Source organism: Harpia harpyja, chromosome 15, assembly GCF_026419915.1.
Source record: "Harpia harpyja isolate bHarHar1 chromosome 15, bHarHar1 primary haplotype, whole genome shotgun sequence".
NCBI classification, from domain to species: Eukaryota; Metazoa; Chordata; class Aves; order Accipitriformes; family Accipitridae; genus Harpia; species Harpia harpyja.
The window spans coordinates 26,653,194-26,672,814 of record NC_068954.1 but is presented as its reverse complement, the minus strand read 5'-3'; the positions used below and the strand labels follow the sequence as shown (position 1 = coordinate 26,672,814).

Sequence of the window (19,621 nt, the reverse complement as noted above, 5' to 3'; positions counted from 1 at the left end):
GTCTCCCTTGGAAAACCTTTAATGAAACAAATACACTAAGTTTCCAAAACACTTTTGTGCAAGAGATGCCAAGACCTCTTTGCAATTGTATCTAAGTACACCTTGTGGCCATTTCTAGGAAATAACTTTAACCTTGGCAAAATATACCCACAGCTTAAGTGCTTCCATGAAAAGCTTATGCAAGTGTGTACATGAACTGATAAAGACAGCATCTGTAGAAGTCCATATAAACTGATGCCATTAGTGTGTACTGACCTGATTTCAATTCAGTTTTCCTCATTCATGAATAAGAAAGCAGCAGTATGAAAGGACTCAGGTGTTTCAATTTTTATTGCAAATCATTCACCCATGCAATGTTTTGTAACTATTTTAACTAAGCCAAATTGAAGAATGTTTACAGTAACATTACTTGCATTAGCTGTAGCATGATATACAAATAGTCACATAAGCTTCAAATATGCAGCCTCATTTATCGTCGTCCACCTCTACTCCTGAATGCTTTCAAACTTTTCCTCATGATTGGTGCAATTTCTTCAATAACAACAACAAAAAAAAAAAAAAAAAAGAGAGACCAGTTAGGATTAGAGCTCTGAGTGACTTAAAATGGTATTAGCATAATATTAAGCATACATTAACAGACAGCAACTTAAAACAATTATCATTATAATCTTAGGAAATTCCATTTACTTTTGATAGGCCTCCTTCCACCTTGAGTCATTCCACTTGAGCTAGAGCTTCCTCTGTTGCTAGCAGGGATCAGATTCGATGATGTGTTATTTCTGTCTCTGCTTTCTGGAATCCTTGTTCTTTTAAACCAAGGAAATAAGGAAAAAAAATTAGCGTTTGATATCAAACTACTATTTGTTCTGGCTCATTTTGGGGGAAAAAAAAAAACCCCACACCACTGATCACAAACATTCAAGACTTTCTATATTTACAAATCATAGGATAATTTAGGTTAGAAGGGATCTCAGATGGTCATCTAGGCCATTCCCATTCTTGCACAAATTTTCCCTTTATTAGATTTGATGCATCTTACTTGTCTTTAAAATTATATGATCAGAATTTGTGACAGATCAAAATGTTTAGCAATACCATTGCAATTCATAATGCCCAGTGCTCTCATTTGCTCTTTGTGTTTATTTTCTTTTTTGAATACAGCTGAACTGCTAACTAGGTCTCTGACAGAAAATGAGGGCAAATTTACACAAGCTTTCATTTACTTTTTTTAAAGTAGGAATGGCTAGCAAAAGGTACAATAACTAACCCTAAATATGAGGTTGGAACCCTCAATCAACAGGATAAGGACCAAGACAGATACAGAGCTGATGCCTACTGCTAAAGACAGTTAAACCAATGCAGCATTAAACTGTCAGCATGATGTCACCAATCTGGGCAGCCTTGTATGCCTCAGAGCCAGTCACTGATGTCTGCCGCCAGTTGTCCTATACCACTGCACTCTGAACTGCAAACAGCAGCCTGCTAAAGATCTGCACATCTGCCACAGGACCTTTTTAGCTCCTGCAAGACCAGCTTCTTAAGTGAAGATTTCAGCTGTACAAATTCTACAACTTGCAAACCCGATAGGTTTTCAGAGGACATGGTCAAAGCAATGAAGTTAAACTCATCATGCCTAAACAAACTCTAGTTTCTCAAGAAGGCAAACCAACGACCCTCTTACGCCTTCCTTCACACAACAGCAGTTCTTCCTAATTTATCATGCCTGAGGAAAAAAAACATGCAGGGCTTTGAGTACATCATTCAGCTACTGGTCCAGATCACTGAAGCAGAAAGGACATTTACACTACTGTATTTGAAGCAACTATATTGGAAGGCTGGTCTGTCACAACACAGATACAACCTCCCACAGGGGAAAGCAAAAGCCTAACTCAAAGTACCTTAAGCTACTGTCTTGGTGGGTGACTATCTTTTCACTGAAAACAGCAACAGTATGGAAAGAAGCTTCCTAATTTCATCAGCTAAAGGTACAGCTACAAAAACATTGTATCTGGTGTAAAAGCCAATTTTAAGAAGTTCCTACATCCAGGCTGTCATTCCTGTCCTATACCAACGCCATCTTGAGCAGTAAGTCAAGGCCGCTCGACTAAGTCAAGCTCCTGACATTCACAGAAAACACACCTTCCCATGGGTTTGTAGGTTTTACCCACCCCCAAATAAACCCAGGTCAGTTCAGTTATCTAATTCACGTGCCTAAGACTGAACAATTACTCAGCACAACTGCAGGCACTGCAGCATCATAACAGAAACAACCTAAAATGACTCTCGAGACGTTCAGCTATACTAAGTAAGTCTTGCATCACTTTTGCAACAGCTTAACTTTTATCCTTCCTGTTCCCAGCTATCTGTCACTATCCAGTCGCATATTTGTCAACCTGCATAACTGTTACCTAATCCAGATTACTGAAAAATGTTCCACCTGCTGCTTCCCCAAAGGGATAATTTTGCAAGAGCTAGTTGAAGAGCAGTTATGCCGACATGGGAACAACCACAGGCAATGGGGAAAAAGGAGGGCACCATGCTCACCAGCAGCCACAGCAGAGCAAGTGACCACAGCTTAAGATACCCACGCTCAGGCAGTATGAATACTTTCCATAGCTTTTATGGTTCAACTGCTGGCACATGGACCCATTAACCCATGGAGTGCTTCTAAATCAAACTGCTGATTTTTATTTCAGCCAAGAACAGATATTCAAACAGTAAAAAACAGCAGTCTGTCTCCACGTAGTTGAGAAGGGAAGAGGTAGAAGGTGGTGCTACAGCTGGTTTATCTCCCTGTTGCAGCCATCCTCTTGGATACAAGAGAGTTCATTAGGCTGGCAGGAACAGTAGGACAAACATCACAGCTTTGGCTCTCATGGCTGTTGAACTACTCTGAACTAAGATGTCACAAAGAAAATTTGGCTTTGTGCTGCACAAAGGAAACATTTGTGGAATCCCAGTTTTCTGTTCCTCCAGTGATTAGTGTTGGCTACTGCTACAGCCTGACTGTTCCAGACACTCCTTTAAGCTGCCAAAGCAGAAACCCACCATCAAGAGTATTAAAAGTTGCTGAGATTCACTCTGGTCAGCTATATCACTCCGGACAGCTGACTGGCATTTTATGAAAGCAGGAGAACACGTGAAGCTACTAGGAAGGTTTATAAACACAAAACATCAACACTGGAATCTCCCCAGGACGTCAAGCAGCATTAGTGTAATCTGGAGAAAAACAACAGCATCCACTCACTCTCCAGCTAGTAGGGCGAATTCTTCACTGGCACTTTGGAGAAACGTGTGATGACAATGCATACTCAGCAGAGAGCACACAAGACTTAAAAGGCAAGTTAGTCTCTAGCCACTAGCTGTTTAAAAAAAGAAAGTAAATGGAGAGCTATTTATAACTTCAAAAATACTTTGCCAGCAAGCTTTTCTACTGACAAAGACATCTAAACTCAAATTAAAAGCATAGTACAGAACACTTACTTGTGCTTCTCTATGGGATGAAGTTGGGTGACAGGTCCTGCTGTCCCATGGATTTCTTGCTGTCGGCGAATGTTCCTCGGTGGTTTTGCTGCACTAGTCAGATAAGCCATTTTTACTTGCCTGCCTAATACAGAAGCAAGGAGCAGAGGATATGTGACTTTTTTTGCCCTTTATGTTCAAAGCTCAATTGATAATATGGTTGTGTGGCAATTTCTAGGTTTAAATTGGGGAAAAAAAAAATTCAGAAAAGCAGAATCTGGTACCAAAGTAGTAAATGAACCATGGCAAATCATATACAGACTGCATACAGTATTTCTTCATATTAACTTTGGTATATATAATTACATTTGTACTCTGTGCATTGCTGATTAGAATCCTCAGTCTAACCAGTAAGGTAAGATTTGTCTACTGTATGCTGCAAGTATAATGTATTAATGTATTGTGTTAATGCATGTATTTATTTTTTGAGCAACTTGTAAATTAAAAGGAACAATGTTCTTTCTTGATGACTTCTAGAGGTACAGCATTAGTGCTCAGTGCAAACAGATCACTAAACCCTACATATGAAGTGTCAAGAATAGCAGAAGAGACTGTGTTTAAGTGGAAAAGCTAACCACAGATTTTACCTTTTGGTTTCTCAGACTGAGCTGAAAGAATATTTTTTGTAAGCGTCTTCAGTTTTTCTTCTCTCTGATTAAACAGCCTCAAGTACATTTCACGCCAAGACTCATATTCCAGGAGACTCTCATTTTTAAAATCTCTCTGGCAATGTTTCTTCCACAAGTGGTCAGACTCTTCTGTAAAAGTCTAGTTTGAACACAAGGTATCTTAAAGATTTAAAAATAACATTTTCAAGAGTACCTGTTAGCTGAGCCTGGAAACAAAGCCCAATGCCCTGGTAGAGAAAGATGCAGAACAAATCCCACCACATGTGCTGTCACAGGTACCCCCCAACATGGAGCATGGCAATACCACCCAGAGATACTGACTTCAGACTGGAAATCACACAGCTTCAAATAGCAGAGCTCTACATTCGAGTTAATAAGCCACACTTACAGGCTAGGCTTGAGTTTCCAGTACAGGCTCAGGCCACACCAGCTCTCAACTTTAGGCATGCAGGGAAATGGCCAGCTTGCACTACAAAGTGCTATGTACTCAGAACCTCAATGTCCAAGTGCATCATGAGCTGAAGTCCTAACAGTGTAGATAAATCTACCACACACATGAAATCTCACCTCAGATACTTCCCAATCAGTATGATTTACAGCCTTAACAGTTTGTAACTTGAGAACAGTTGGTTCTATTACAAATTTCGCAGCTATTTCAGTGGTAAATGCTGTGGTCTTTTTTTCCCCCCCCCCTCTTATTTTTAGAAACAGAAATACTTCTCTACCCACACTGGCTTTCACTTAGTCATCAGTAATAATTCTCCCAAATGCTTTAAATCCTGACACTTGACAAAAGGAAGTTTGATAGTGACAGCTAAATTCAAAGAAATAAGTATGCAAGATAGAAAACCAGTGTAACCCATGGAGAATCTTTATCAAAAAGAGTGCAAAGAGGGCAGAAACAGATGCCTCATGTCCTCCGTGGTTCCCTGAATTTAACAAGGTAGAATTTACCGGATTACATTCCTCTATTCGAAACAACTGCTCTGGTGTGCAACGTGTTAGCACAGGCTCAAGAATTTCAAAGGGCACACCTCCTACTTCACGTAGCACTACAAAAGAGGACAGTACTTTCATTATCATTTATTTTAGTCAGTGGGTAACACCACTCACCAAACATTTTAAAAATAAAAATACAAGTTAATTTTAGCAAGCACTAACAGAACACATTTTGAAGTCAGGCTATGAAAATATTTATAAATCAGCAGTTCCATACTGACTGGCAGTTATATTTGAGGATAAAGAAAGCATCTCTGAATAGCTTTTGCCCCATCTTTACCGATGTGCATCACTCCCCTCTCAACCTACACAAGGGAATAAACAATTTCTTAATCACTCATTCTAATTTAGGTAAACAAACATCTTGGAAGAAAAAAAAAAAAAATCACAAGGCTTTTCGGCTTTTAATCTATAGGACATTATATTTTCTAAAATTGGAACTTTAAAAAAGGTAAGCTTTCAAAACAGAACTACATTTTAGCACAGCCATAAATCTATTTTTTTTTTTTTTAAGTGCCTTTCAACCCGCTCTGAGTCACCGTTTGTAGGGAGGGGCAGTATCTTTTAGTAGGCTAGTTGTTGGCATGGAGCAAAAAAATCTGATACGCTTTCAGGCACAGCCTGCTACAAATCCCTTAAAGTACTCACAATCAATATTGTTTTGAAGGACACGGATGCACTGTTCATACAGTGTAAGCATCTTTGAAAGACAGACTGCTTTGGAGCCGGAGTAAACTTGCATTTTCGAGTTCAGTCTCCGTCCTGTGAACTGAACTGTCTCACTGACTTGCTGGGGTACTTCTACAACAGGTGCTGGGGAAGCTGCAAACAAAACATTAGGCAGGGCTTCCTTTACCTCCTGATATTATACAATGCTTTAAACATTCAGCTTTGAGAGAAACACAGCTGGTAGGGCACATGTATATTAATTTTTCTTGAAATACAAAGTTACTGCACTACAGTTTGGGGCCCTCACACAAATTACATGTTACAGAAGTACATTTATCATCATCTAACACCAAGACAGCATGTAAATTGCAAGTGAGTTGCACCAACTCAAACCAGCCTTACATTATTTAGCTCAGGTCTACATGAGCTGTATTCACATCTAGATTACTCTGTTACCAGTCCACAGAACATTACTGATCTTCCTGAGTTACCCTAGAGAAGGCAGAAGCTGCAATAGCACTGATGTTTCAAGACCAAAGTGATATGAAAATGCTGAAACCTCACAAGAGCTGCTAGGGGAACCACTGGCATTTTGTGTCACCCACCCATAAAGATGTTAGCAAGCTCCTACGCTGAAGCTAGACCTAGCGCTTCCTATATTTGTTTTACCTAAGATAATGTCTACTAAGGCTTTGCCTGCTATAAGGTATAGACAAGAGTAAAGACAAATGGAGCCTGTAGAACTACCACCTGATCTATGTCTTCTCTATATCTATGGTAACATTTCTCATTATTTCTTTATTCAGCAAGCACTAAGATGAAAGCCTTTACAACTCCCTTCAGCCTCAGCATGGTTTCTACAGAAGAGATAGTGAAGGTGAGGCATTTCTTTGCCATGAACACATGAGCTAATAGTTTGTTAGGAAAGGGGATAAAGACATCTCTATATAGAGCTGTAAAAATCTGCACTACTTCTCATTTATCAGCCTTGCATACTACTTACCTTTAAAGTCTGCAGCATATGGGGGAGATGAGATGCCTGTCAGAAATTTAGGCAGTGGAGTATTAAGAAGATCTTGGAGGGATGCCACCTTGGCCTGTGCACAGTCAAAGAAACATTGCTTCAACATTACAAATTTGGGGTTACCAACACTTAAAATAAGGTACCAAAAAAAAAACCAAACCCTTAAGCAAACCCCAAAGTTAACTAGGATAACTAGAATTATTGCTTTTCTGCACTAAAATTTACTCACTGAATTACTTTTCAGCATATCCTTTCATACTCTACTTAGCAAGACTACATCACAAAAGAAACTTAGTGGGATATCTGCAATCAGTGCATAAAAAGAGATTAAAGAAAAAAGTAGATGTGTTCAGCTAACAGGCTTTCAGATAAATCACAACTGAGGTTAGAGGCATGCAGTGAATGAGACAAAACTGGAAGATGACAAAACCACAATTGAACGTTTAAAGGCAAACTAAATGCCATCCTGAAAGACAAGAAACAGCTTTATACTTGGTCCTAGCAAGTCTCCTATATTGTGCTGGATAAGCCATTTAGCCTACAATTTTCACAGATAACCCCTTAAAAGGGGATTTAAAGATGCAGCAGTCTGGTAAGTACAGGTTCCTACAAATGCTCAGCATTATGTGCAACTTCTAAGTTGGGTCTTATGTATCCTCCAATTGTAAGCCAGGCGCTTACAGCACAAAACTTGCATCTACCTGCACATCATTTCAGTATCTTTAATAACTTTTCACGACTGCTTGAGGAAAAGTCTTGGATATTCAAACAGTTTATGCTAGAGTACCATACACAAGCCTCTACATTAGTATTTCTCCAACTGGGACAGAAGATTGCACATGCAGATCTTCCACCATAAATAATGCCTGGAGCTTTCACATCACAGTAAAGATAAAAGACTGAAGAGACCTCTAATTCCCAGTGCACAAAAGGGCTTCATTTAAAAGGTCTAATACATACACATTTAGATCTACCTTGGGTCAATCAAGCTACTTAAGCTTCTTCCACTTCAAGGGACTATGACAGTTAACATTCCAAACATGTATAAGCTATTTTTATATGCAATACTGTGGTTTACTTCAATGCATTAAAAGAAGAAAGTTGAGTTCCTCTGCAGACTTTAACGTTCACTACTAAAGAACCACAGCATCTGACAAAGCGACTCTGCTGTACAAAAACAGCTGCTACAGTCACAAACCAGGCTGGTCAAGAATGGAAGAAGAGGACATCTTTCCAAAGGTAAATACCTATACTTTGCAGGTAAAAAGCAGATTAGCTGATATGGATCAAAGACTATTGCCATATTGGAAACCATCCTAAAAATACAAGACAAGTCAACTGTAAATGGCCAGTATGCAATAAACAATCTTTTTTTGTCCCAATTATTGCAATTATTGGCAATTGCAATGCAGCTGACATGTCAGAGCCATGCTATCTGTTGCTTAAAATAAATACAGCTGAATTTCACCAAAAATAATAAGAGTCCAAAGCACTTATTTGCAGTTTATTTGCTATTATCTCAACCATGCAGTGGTTTACCTTTTTATTGGGAGTTTCTGATTGATCACCCTCACATTTTTCTAAATTTTCCTCTCCCTCTTTTGCATGAGAAAATTTTGAAGTCTTCTGTGGTAATGAGCTGCCCTCCTGTTCACTGCACTTCTTTGGCCGTTTACCTGTAGAACAACCCTTCCTCTTTCTTTTTCTGGTAACCTGATCATAACTAAGATAAGATTCAAAAGACATAGTAGGGGGCTCAAATTCCTCATCACTAGATAATTCGCCTTTGCTTTTTAGGACAAGTTTTTGTTTTGGTTTCTTCACACACTTAGGATCTCTCTGTTTGGAAGCATCCTTACTAGGCTTTTCCTTCAGGGGTGGTAAGTCTTTACTGGCTACAGAGGAACACTGCTTTTCTGAAACTTTCTTGCTGTCTGTGGAGGTTCCCTCCTTGAAGTCACTTTCTTTAGCTTGAGGATTGGTACCCTGGGAAGCATGCTTAGAGCCACTGCTGCTATGTTCTTTACTATCACATTCTTTTTGAGACTCAGAATCTCTACTTTGGTGGGTCTTTTCACTAAAAGTATACTGCTTATTCAACTTCTTCGAAATGGGAGCGCTACTGGAACTTCTGGAGGCCAGTACAGATGCTTTGGACTTCTCTGAAGGCTTAATCTCCTTGGAAATGGAAGGGTTTGTCTCATCTTTTTCTTTTTCAGTATTTTGTTTTCTTCCTCTGTGACCACTGCAACATAAAAAAATAAATAAATAATTGCATCCCATGCTACATCTGATGCTAAATTCTTGAACAATCAATCTTTTTACCTATATTAGTAAAACTAAAAGCATTAAATCATACCACATGTCATAATTTTACAAGACCCAGAACTGTGCTCTGCTGTGCACTTATTCTTCCATTATCAGTACAGAATCCCAAAGAAGCAGCTCTTGGGTCCAGCACCACTAAATACTGCAACAAGAATTGACAGCAAAGCAAGTGGGGAGTAGGGACATAACCATCAGTAGCAAAACATGCCTGACACAGTACTATTTGCTTATAATATGTTGGATACCACTTTTTACAGAAGTTTCTCTGCATGCTTTATAACACAGACATGGTACTTGAAATAACTAGGAGACAGAGAATTTATGACATGATCTGTAGGTGATACAGATTACAACAGGTCAGCCTTTATGCTTTGCTTATCACAGGTTCTGGTATTTCACTTTCCCAGTTTGAACAACTTCAGATTTGAAGTGCACCATTTAGTCAATCTTAACCTTTGGCTTTCTCAGCTCAACTGCCTCAAATTGTCAGAGGTCTGCAAAACATCTAAAGCACAGTCAGCCTGGCCATGGCAGTGGTGGCTGCTTCACTTTGAGAAGAAATCACATCTCTTCAGTGTGACTCCTCCAATATTGGAAGCCCCTCTCAGTCCACAAGAACATTACAGGAAAGCCCTCTATACAGCCAAATCACTAGAGAGCTGCCTCATTTAACCACCACCTCTAGGAAGAGCGAGCAAGCTTCCCACTTCCCTGAAGTGCAGAGCAGTGTCCATCATTGACTTAGTCCTGCTTGCGTCAGCTGGGACCTAAGAACTTGTGCCAGTCAAAAAAAAGCAGTTAAAGTCTGAGTGCTGGCTTGCTAATTGACCAATACTGGTCAACTCTGATTTGTTTTCTGATATTTTATAGAAGACTGACTCATTTCTTCCATTCAATTTATGCATTTGTCCTAATGCATATTTGCCATTCCAAACACTTTCCTAAGCTTTCCAAGCTGCATTTTATAAAGTTACACTACAGTATAATTAACTTCTGGAAAAAAGTTCCAGGTAGTTCCCACCTACCTTTTATTTTCCGGAAGATTAAGTTTTTTCCATTTTTTTACCAGGGTTTTAGCTACATTTCCAGCAGTGGCATGTTTCCTAAAACTGTTAACTGTTTTGCCTATGCCAGTTTCCTGTTGAAGATAGTGCAAGAAAGATGGCAGAATAAACCATGACTAACATCCCAAACAAAACCTTCTCTAAAACTGCTACAAACAGTATTAGCCTAATAGTCAGAGCAGCCTTATGGCAGCTAAAGAAATAAATGCAGTCTTTATACTGCAACCAGAACTGAAGGAAAGGTAGATATTTATAACCAAATATGTGGAACAAAATGCAGTCTTAATTCATAAAACTAAGAGAAGTCACTTTCCTCCATTAAATGTATATATTTCAGGAATTTCACTTGACTCAAATGCTTATGCCCACAAAATGCATACTGCTCCAGTGAATCAGATTAATCAATTCAAACTCCCTTTAGGCTTATGCAGGTACATTTTAGCATGTTAGAGAGCACATATGATGGATGTGTTTTAATCCAAAATACATCTCAACAAGTAGTATGGGGTAAAGGGGTCAGAGGAGCAGAGTTCATATGACTAAACTCAGTCTCAGTTTCAGCCACAGGAAAAAAAAAAAAAAACTTGACATTTAAAACCTGTCATTTCTGTTTTCCCCCAGTACCACTGTGCCTTCAAGTCTTGCTCTAGTGAGTTTTATGTTGTTTAAGCACAACTGTCTTGCAGACTTTGAGTGTATACAGAATCACAGGTGATTTTTTTAAATCCTGATTATCAGTAAGTATCCCCGATTCACAAACTCTCCACTCTTAAGATGCATACAAAACCTGGAATTCACTAGGTTAGCAGCAACCTGTTAATGCTCTTGTTAACTAGTGAAATGATACTCCTGCGAAGTCTGAGCAAGAGCTATACACATGCTACTCCCACATAATCAGCTCATACCTTAGAAAGGGCTTCCTTAAATCCACTTTAAGGATATTTAGCTTCCATATAATTTAAGCAATACTGGTTTGGTAGGTCAGTGTATTGCAAACAGATGCAAGAAATTTGGTGGGATTACTTCCTGAAGCTATTTATGTTCTTCAAATGCGTTAAAAATGTGGAGTCCTCAGTTGTAAGACATCTCTTTCCTCTATTTGACTTGAAGGCTTCCATCAAAGTCTGTCACACTACAAAACATGTAAGTTTGCTGGGAACATGAACTGTCTGCAGAAGACCTTTGTCATTTAAAAAAAACTAACTGCAATATGAGATTTATTTTGTTTTCCAATAAAAATACATAAATGTTGCTGTATTCCAGTAGAACTCTACCTGTGTTTAGGCAGGCAAATGCTTTTGCCTGAATAGGCCAGCCAAGTATCTTAATTACCATATTTTTCTCTTACTCTTCAAAGAGCCCTCACAAAACCCACATTTTTCTTCTTCCCAAAATACAGACATATTGCTCATAATAACTAGAAGCTTCATAGACCAGTGTGAGAATTTCCAATATAAAATTTGATAGGATGCAGCTTGGATAAGGATACAAGTCACAAGTACCCTTACTTGGGATGCCTGCTCTTCAAATGCAAGAAACTAACATTGAGCTGTTAATAAAAGACAGAAGATTTAGACAACTGACCTAAAGAATGGTTCACCCATATTTGTCTTCAGCATCGACTTGAAAGCAGTTTTACAGTGAGAAGAAACCAACCCTGAGTAGCAAAGTGTTCTCTATATGCTCAGATTCCTACCCAGTACTATCACTGTTGGCATAATACTGCATTTGTCAAGTTGCATGCCCAGCTTCCAGCTGGCTTTTGGAAAAGGCTCCATGACTCCTTCTACAGAGCTCTAAACGGATCATGATTAAGAGTCAAAATTACAAAACGCAACATGTCCGCTGCTTCTATGATTGCAGACCCCTGACATTTACACAATAATTCACTATGGAAGAGTTTAATGTATTTTGGTCACTTACCACTAGAATATCCAGTGATATATCCAAATCCTGTAGTACCGTAAGTGTTTTTATAATCTGGAAGTAAAGATTATTTTTTTTAAACAAATATTCATAAGTTCTATTCTGTTTTTTTCATCCTCATTCACATGTTTAATCCAAAAATACTCAACAGTGATAAAGAAGAATATCCAGTAACTCCAGGAAAATGTAAGCTCTCCTTTACTGCACATCAGGGCTGTGCTTGAAGTCTGTGCTGTGAACCAGCACAGTTCTGGCAACCCCCCAATTTCAGTAATACCAGAAAATCCAGTAGGTATGAATTTACCACTACAGAGATTACATTAAAGGTCAATAATACAGTAGTACAGGCTACATATATATGCCCACACTCCTCATGTAGCAGTGACCCTCATTTGTCACAGAACCAACAGAAAAGCTGCATTATGCAGAACCACCATGTAAAAATCGGCAAGTCTCCCAGCAGGTCTCCCAGTCAGCAGCACCACTCCGTCAGCCCAGGCCAAGAGCTGGTGGGAGTCCAGCTTGCAAAAAATAAGGTTTTCAAAACTTAGCTGCAATTTGTACACTAACAAAACAAGCTTGAGCTAGAACAGCTGTTCTGTTTTGCACTGACAAAGTGTACACCTGTTAAAAACCCAACATTTTCAAAGCAGGAAAGAATTTTGCAAATACAAAATGCTCACCTTCCTATAAGAAGTGTTTTAATAACACAAAAGTCTCATTTATAAGCAGAGTATAAACTGTTTTGGCAATATAATACAATTTCTTTGGCAATGGGTATACAGCACCCCAGAGCCTTGCAGTTGACCACACACAAGCAATTTGCCTTATCTTTCACAAACTTCCATGAAGCTATGTTACATAGATGACAGAATTAGTGTGCAACTGAAGTAACAGCATTTCAAAGGGCTTTCACAAAGCCTGAAGTGCTAGTCAAGTTTTTCAGATCATTACCACTTCTACATACAATGGCAGGAACCTGCAGGAATGCCAACAGACTATCCAGAAACTTTTTAACTATAACAACAGCTATGCTAACTTAAATAATTGATGAACTGTCATTAGATATTGCTTCTGAAATGTTGTTGCAGGAGGTGGAACAGGTACTAAAGTAAGTGAGTAGCAAACTTGAACGGGGGTATATTTTTCCTCTGCTGTTGTTCTAAGTTTCATTGTTCCTATAATACATTAGTAGTGGAATCCCACACTTGACACTGAATTTCATTGTGTACAGTGGGCTCTAGCTACATGCATGGCATGCAGTTCTTTCTCCAAGTCACCCACCCTGCAATAGTGTTTCTGAGATCTAAAGAAGTACAGCAGAAATGCTTCACAGTCTGAGAAAACATGAGAAAAGCTGCAACAGTAAGACATACACCTAGGACCAGAGGTAACAAATCAACTCTCTCCCAACAAGCTCGGCTAACTACAAAATGGCAGGATACCTACAAAAAAGCATCCTGACCAAAATTTCAGAACCAGTACAAAAGCCACATGAAGTTCTGCTTATCTCCTATTAAAGAGTAAGACACTCCCTGAGCCAGCAAGTTGTGTTAAGAATATATACATTTAATGAAGTTAAATACAATTTTGCATCTCAGGAGAACTACTCTACCTTCTGAGTACAATACAAGCTTAACATTTAACTTTTTCCAGACGCTTCCCAGGTATAGGCTACATATTTTGAGATTTTTTCTAAATAATCTCATCAGGGAAAAACCACATTGCAAAGGTGCTTAAGCAGAAAAAAATAATAATTGCTCACAATGTTAATCCCAAGCATTAGAAACTATGTTATCAGTGTCAGGTTAGTTCATTTTTTTATTTAAAAACATATATCCCCATTCATTTGATTATTTTGCAATGAAAAAAGAAGTAACCCATTGCTGACAGGTTCTATTGTGCTATATAGGATGACCAGATACTCAAGCAGTGCAAACCACTGGGAATAAATCCCATAGGCCAGAGACAACCCTATATGTGGAAGAACACTAAAAGATGTTTTCATCAAGCTACAAAGAGATCAGGGGGGTTGAGTGTTTCCTCTTGATGGGTTTTAGACTAAGTTAATTCATAAAGCCAAGTTCACTTCAGAAGAACAGATTCAGGAAGCAGGCAATTACTGTTCATACAACTTCAAACCAACAGGCCAAATTACAAAAGTACCTAGATGACAAGCGTGTCCAAAAGCAGTCAACACATTTATAATGAAATACAAAACTTTGAAAGTTTTCTAAACCAAAGGCCACACTGTTCATTTTGCTTTCTTGAAATGTATATCACATTTGGCAAATTAAGACAAACAAGGGAGTTTCATTAAAAAGAAAACTGAGAGCATTGATCAAAAACTCTGACAAGCCTTTTAGGAGAAGCAATCCTGATCTCTCGAAAGCAGGGAACAGCTCAGGCTGCACTGAGTTCAGCAGCTATGTATGTATGGGACTACCAAAGGAGAGACAGCTCCATTTGCTTTGTACTGTAACCAGGTAATGTAAATGGCAGCATCCAGCCTGCCAGTAGGAATCATACATCCCCAAGCCCTTGGCACTTAGAACCAAATTTACTTACAGACACAATCAGGAAACAAGCAAATTTGATTTGTGGCAAACATCAGTAACAGCAGAGAAACTTCGTATTCATCCAATTTTGACAGAGAATTCTGATTTCTCTATCAAAGACTAGGAGGGGGTGTTTTCTTTATAAAGCACAAATACCAAGCTCCAGTATCTATCAGACTTTGGCAAAGGCCACAGAAAGGTATAGTGTGAAGCATAAGACACAGTAAAGCCTGTCACTGAAACTAAAGCTTGTTAGAAGCATGAACTTTGGCATCATGATATTTACATGGTGCACCATTACAATTATTGCATAAAATAAGGGAAAAAGAGAAAGTCATTTATCTGAAGTCTGTTCTGAGCAGGCCTTGAAAAACAGAATGAAGATTGACTGTTGAGGTGCCTTGCTCTAACCGTATCATTTACCATAGCATTTGTAGCCCATCTGGCTCTTCTTATCGCACTGGACTGTACCCAGTAATTTTTTCCCCCAAGTTCTTCCATATACACACAATACATATGTAACCCTTCACTGGTTTTCAGACTATTTTACCTTGCATACCACTATCAGCTATACCCTCATGGAAAACTCTTATTGACTTTAAAAGACATGGCAAACTATAGAAAAATTATGAAGAACATAAAAGTTACCTCTATATACAATTCCTGAACTATTCTACATAATTCCTAAATACTGATTTCTAAAGAATGATCCAAAGCCTTTAGGATTGTTGTTCTTCCAATAAATGACATTCCAAGCAAGCCCAAGACACAGGTCTTCATGCAACATAAATGGACAACAGAAGCAGAGCCTTATGGACAAACTGAGAGCTGGCACACACATGCAGGTGTGAGACAAAAACAAAGGTGACAATAGGAGCAAGAGCAAGCTAAGATGAAGGGGAGGATGGAAAGCACACGGGCATTTGGAAAGCACAGAGCAACAGTAATGAGCAATGGGTAAGAAGCATATGAGCAAACAAAATTTTCCAGAGTCAAAACTGAAAGCAAAGTGATGATAACAACAGATCCCAGGTGCACCGAGTTTCATCTCTTCCCACTGCACCAGTGCTGCTCCATCATCACTCATACAAGTGTTACACAGTCTCCTCATTTTTATCTAGCTGAGCCTGGACCCTCGGGAAGGATGGGACCCATCAACAGGTCCCCAGGCCACCTGTGGTCAAGGGACTGCCTCAACATTTCACCACAGTAACCCCTTCCTGATTTCTCTCCTTCCTTCCTTGCTCACTAGCTGCACCTCTCTCAAAGGGATCCCTATGATTATTTAGCTCATTCTCTTCTGTAATGCAGCCCATGAAATTTCACCAAGTCCATAACTTCTGGCTGAGCTAGACACCTCATGTGAAAGAGCACAAAGACTCTGGAGACAACACGTTAGAAAAACCCAATGCATTCCCAAGCAAGTCCTATGCCCTCAGTAAAAAAAAAAAACAAACCAAACCAAACACCACCAAACTGTTTGCCTAAAAAAATTTGTCTAGTTTTGTTTTCAGCTACTGAATCTAATGATCTCTTTCTGCTAATTAAAGGAGTCTTCTTTCAAACTTCTTATACAACACAGAAATGCAAACACTATACCTTGGTTCTTTAGTTTCAGTAAGTTATGCTAGTCAGAGCTATAGACATTCTCTGGCTGTCTTACTAGCTTTCCAGCTTGGCAGTGTTTTTAAAAACAGTCCCCAGAACAGGACATAATATTCCTGTAATTGTCCCTCTAATACTATATAGCGGTAATAACATAACCCTGCTAAGCTACCCAAAGATAGCATTTATTCCATAAGCTGCTGCATTGTACTGCAATTTCATGCTCAACTGGTAATACATCAGAACTCCAAATCATTTTCTGAGCCAATGCTTTCCAAAATATAGTCTCCTATCCTGAGTGACCTATATTCATAGCTCCTAGCTGTGACTTTCCACTGAGCCATGTTAAAATGCATGTTGCTCAAATGAATATAGCCTAGCACATGATCAAAGTTGGTTTCTAGAAGACCCTCTCTTCATGTGACGCAAATCGCTTCAGTATTTGTAGCATCTCGCTACAATGCTTGCTGTCTTCTAAATTAAAAAAGATTTGAGTAGCATCATGTCAAGAACAGATGCATAATCAACCCTCATCCCCCTCAAAAACCACCACAAACCCACAACCAAAATCACAAATCAACATTGTTTTCTGATGAGGTCTGGCACTTATTTTTGGTGAGTGCAACTGAAATCCATTTTAGGTATTGCATCAAGTCCATAACATTGTTACTGTAGTCAGCCTCATACAGAAGCAAGTCAAATGCCTTAAGAGACTTATGTATATTTATGACACTTAGTGTCAGCTGAATCTAAGCTGAGATAAATTTGGCAGTACATACCTACATGAAGTCTCATCAAGTGGCACGGATCGTGGCACCATCCTTTAATTCTACATCAGTTACATCTTATACACAATGTCATGCAGCTGCTCAACACATTCCTTCAGGATCAATGTCAATGAAGACCATTTCATTTACCTGTTATAAACAATAGCACAGTACTTTTTTCCTGTCCTGCTGAACTTCCCTAGTACCTTGAACATCACTGAATGCCTAAATAATTAGTTCTGTTCATCCTTTGGTCAATTTGCTGAAAATTCACTGGGGTAGCAATCAAACCATGCACATTAAGAAGCTTTTGACATGAACAATCAATGTTCTGCATCTTCCCTGGTTACTATCAGATCAAAAAGTATTTAGGAATTTTTAAAAAGTGCCAAGATAAATATTACTCTCAAGTATGGAACAGAAATATTTGACAACTCCAACACTTACTTACCCACATACGCATCTGTAATATTGATTTATTATTCTTTCCACACACACCTAAAGCTTTCCCCTTTGCCTTTAAACATGATAACCACATATTTTCTATTACTAGATTTACCTTTTATTAGCAGTGCATTTCATGACTGCCAATTTATGGCTATCAGTTTCTCAGCTCCCCTACCATTCCTTAGCCCCTGTTATTCATAAATATTTCTATTTCACTAGACAGAGTTTTACCAGGGACAGCAGAAGTGCTGCAGCACCACCATTAGTCCCATTTTATGCAGCACCTGCTTGGAGTCATGCCACATAAAAACTGTGCATCTCCTCCCTTAATGGAAACAAACCTGCCAGGGCTATTCACATTTTTCACTTGAGTTGAATGTGTTTTGAAACTTATTATTTGGGTATCAATTAAAAATTAATTATCTCTGGAACTGTTTCTTCCTTTTCCCTTTCAATGTCTTGTTCAGAACAGCATATCAACACCAACCTTAAGAATTAAAAAATTCAAAACTATAATATCTGATCACTTCTGTAGCACAAGAAGAAATTCTAGGTTCATTCAACTGCAAATTAAAACATCTGAAGAAACATCTGCACAGATACTTGCATTTTGGACACATATAGCCTACAGCACTGGCATTCAGGAAGATAAACCATTATTTGCTAAAAAAAAAAAAAAAAAAAAAAAATCAGTATTTCCTATATATGTATACTCACACACACACACCGGGAAAACACACAGTAGATACATGATTAATAACCAAGCTTTTCAAGTTCATTAACTACCAAATATAACACATTAAATTTTACTGCCATCCTCTGCCTCCAAATACTTCCACCAACTTGATACAAGTTTTCATGTCTTAGAAATTTATCATTGCAAATGTGTTCTGTACTTTCAAACTGAATTCAACCCTCCAAAAAACCCTCACCCTTTTGAATACACCTTCTTCAGCCAGATGTGATTTATTACTTCATAAAACAGAGGCCAGTTTGGCCCATACTGCTTTGTTTCCATTTCCTTCACAGTCCAGGCCACTGCTCAGAGAACGGAGGGTGGCTTCTTCGCCCCTCTGCCCTGCAGCCAGTGCTTATCTCCCCCTCCGCCTCTCGGGAGTGTCAAGCGCAGCTTCCATCGGCTGCTCAGATCCATCTCCCCACTGATGTTCGCTTGCTTCAAGTATTCCTTATCTAGTCCTTGCAGCTACTGAGCAGCCCCGCTATCCTACAGAGGCGGTTTAATTCCTTTCAGAGATAGGAGCAGCTTTGTTCTCCTTGCACCAAGAATAACAACAACGCAGGGTGTGACAGCTCCCGCTCCTCTTGCTGCACACCGTTAAAACAAAGCAAAACAACCCATTTTACTGGGAAAAGCTCTTACGGACGTAGAAATTAGCACCCCAGCTGCTGTGGTTTGACCTTCTGGCCAGGCTGACGAGATTTCACACAACCAGCGCTACCTGCTAGATGTAACGACACGTCACCCGCCTTTGGTTGCCCTTCTCCCCCTCACCCGACTGCACACGGGACCTCTTGGCCACCCACAAAAAGCTTTAGCCCTTACCCACCCGGGAAATAACCACGCGTGACCTGACCGCTACCCAGCCCTCCTTCACCCCCGCCTGGTCATGACGAGGGAGGGAAACAAAACGGGACACCCGGGGCCGCAGTCTCACACACAGGTTCCCCCCCGCGGCGGCCCGGCTGGCCTGCCCTCAGCTCCGACAGCCCTCCCGCTGCTCGGCAGAGCCGGCAGCCAACGCCGCGGGGGGAGCGGGGCAGCGCGGGCGCGGATCTCCTCAGCGCGGCGAGGGCCAGCGGCCTCGGCCGGCGGCGGCGCCGCCACACCCGCCGCCGCTCGCACCGCTGCCGCCTGACGTATATGCGCGCAAACACCCGCAGAGCGCAGCAAAAGAGCGCGGCAGGCTCCTGACGCCCGCCGGCGGAGCCCCCGCCTTCCTTCCCCCGCCACAGCCAGCGCGGCCGCGGGGCGGGCACCTCCGCCGGCTCCTGCGCGCAGCCCAGCCGCTCCTGCAGCTCCAGCACCCGCCGCACAACGCTCCGCCCCTCCGCCATGGCGCCG

The 19,621-nt window shown here is 40.1% G+C and overlaps 1 protein-coding gene across 4 annotated transcripts; it reads right to left on the bottom strand.

Moving 5' to 3' along the window:
• Nucleotides 1–312: 312 nt before the first annotated feature.
• LOC128151904 (elongin-A-like) lies at nt 313–19,621 on the bottom strand. 4 transcript variants are annotated; one of them, XM_052809709.1, is made up of 11 exons: nt 19,537–19,621; nt 12,159–12,215; nt 10,197–10,309; nt 8,383–9,088; nt 6,823–6,916; nt 5,799–5,972; nt 5,106–5,203; nt 4,110–4,290; nt 3,484–3,607; nt 688–806; nt 313–531 (listed from the first exon to the last, which is right to left on the bottom strand). In XM_052809709.1, exons 1-11 carry the CDS (start codon nt 19,612–19,614, stop codon nt 470–472), a joined length of 1,806 nt encoding a protein of 601 aa, XP_052665669.1. In that variant the 5' UTR covers nt 19,615–19,621; the 3' UTR covers nt 313–469. The 4 variants fall into 4 exon arrangements, with proteins under 4 accessions (XP_052665669.1, XP_052665670.1, XP_052665671.1 ...); XM_052809710.1 differs by having other exon boundaries at nt 688–800; XM_052809712.1 differs by lacking the exons at nt 313–531; nt 688–806 and adding an exon at nt 852–3,362.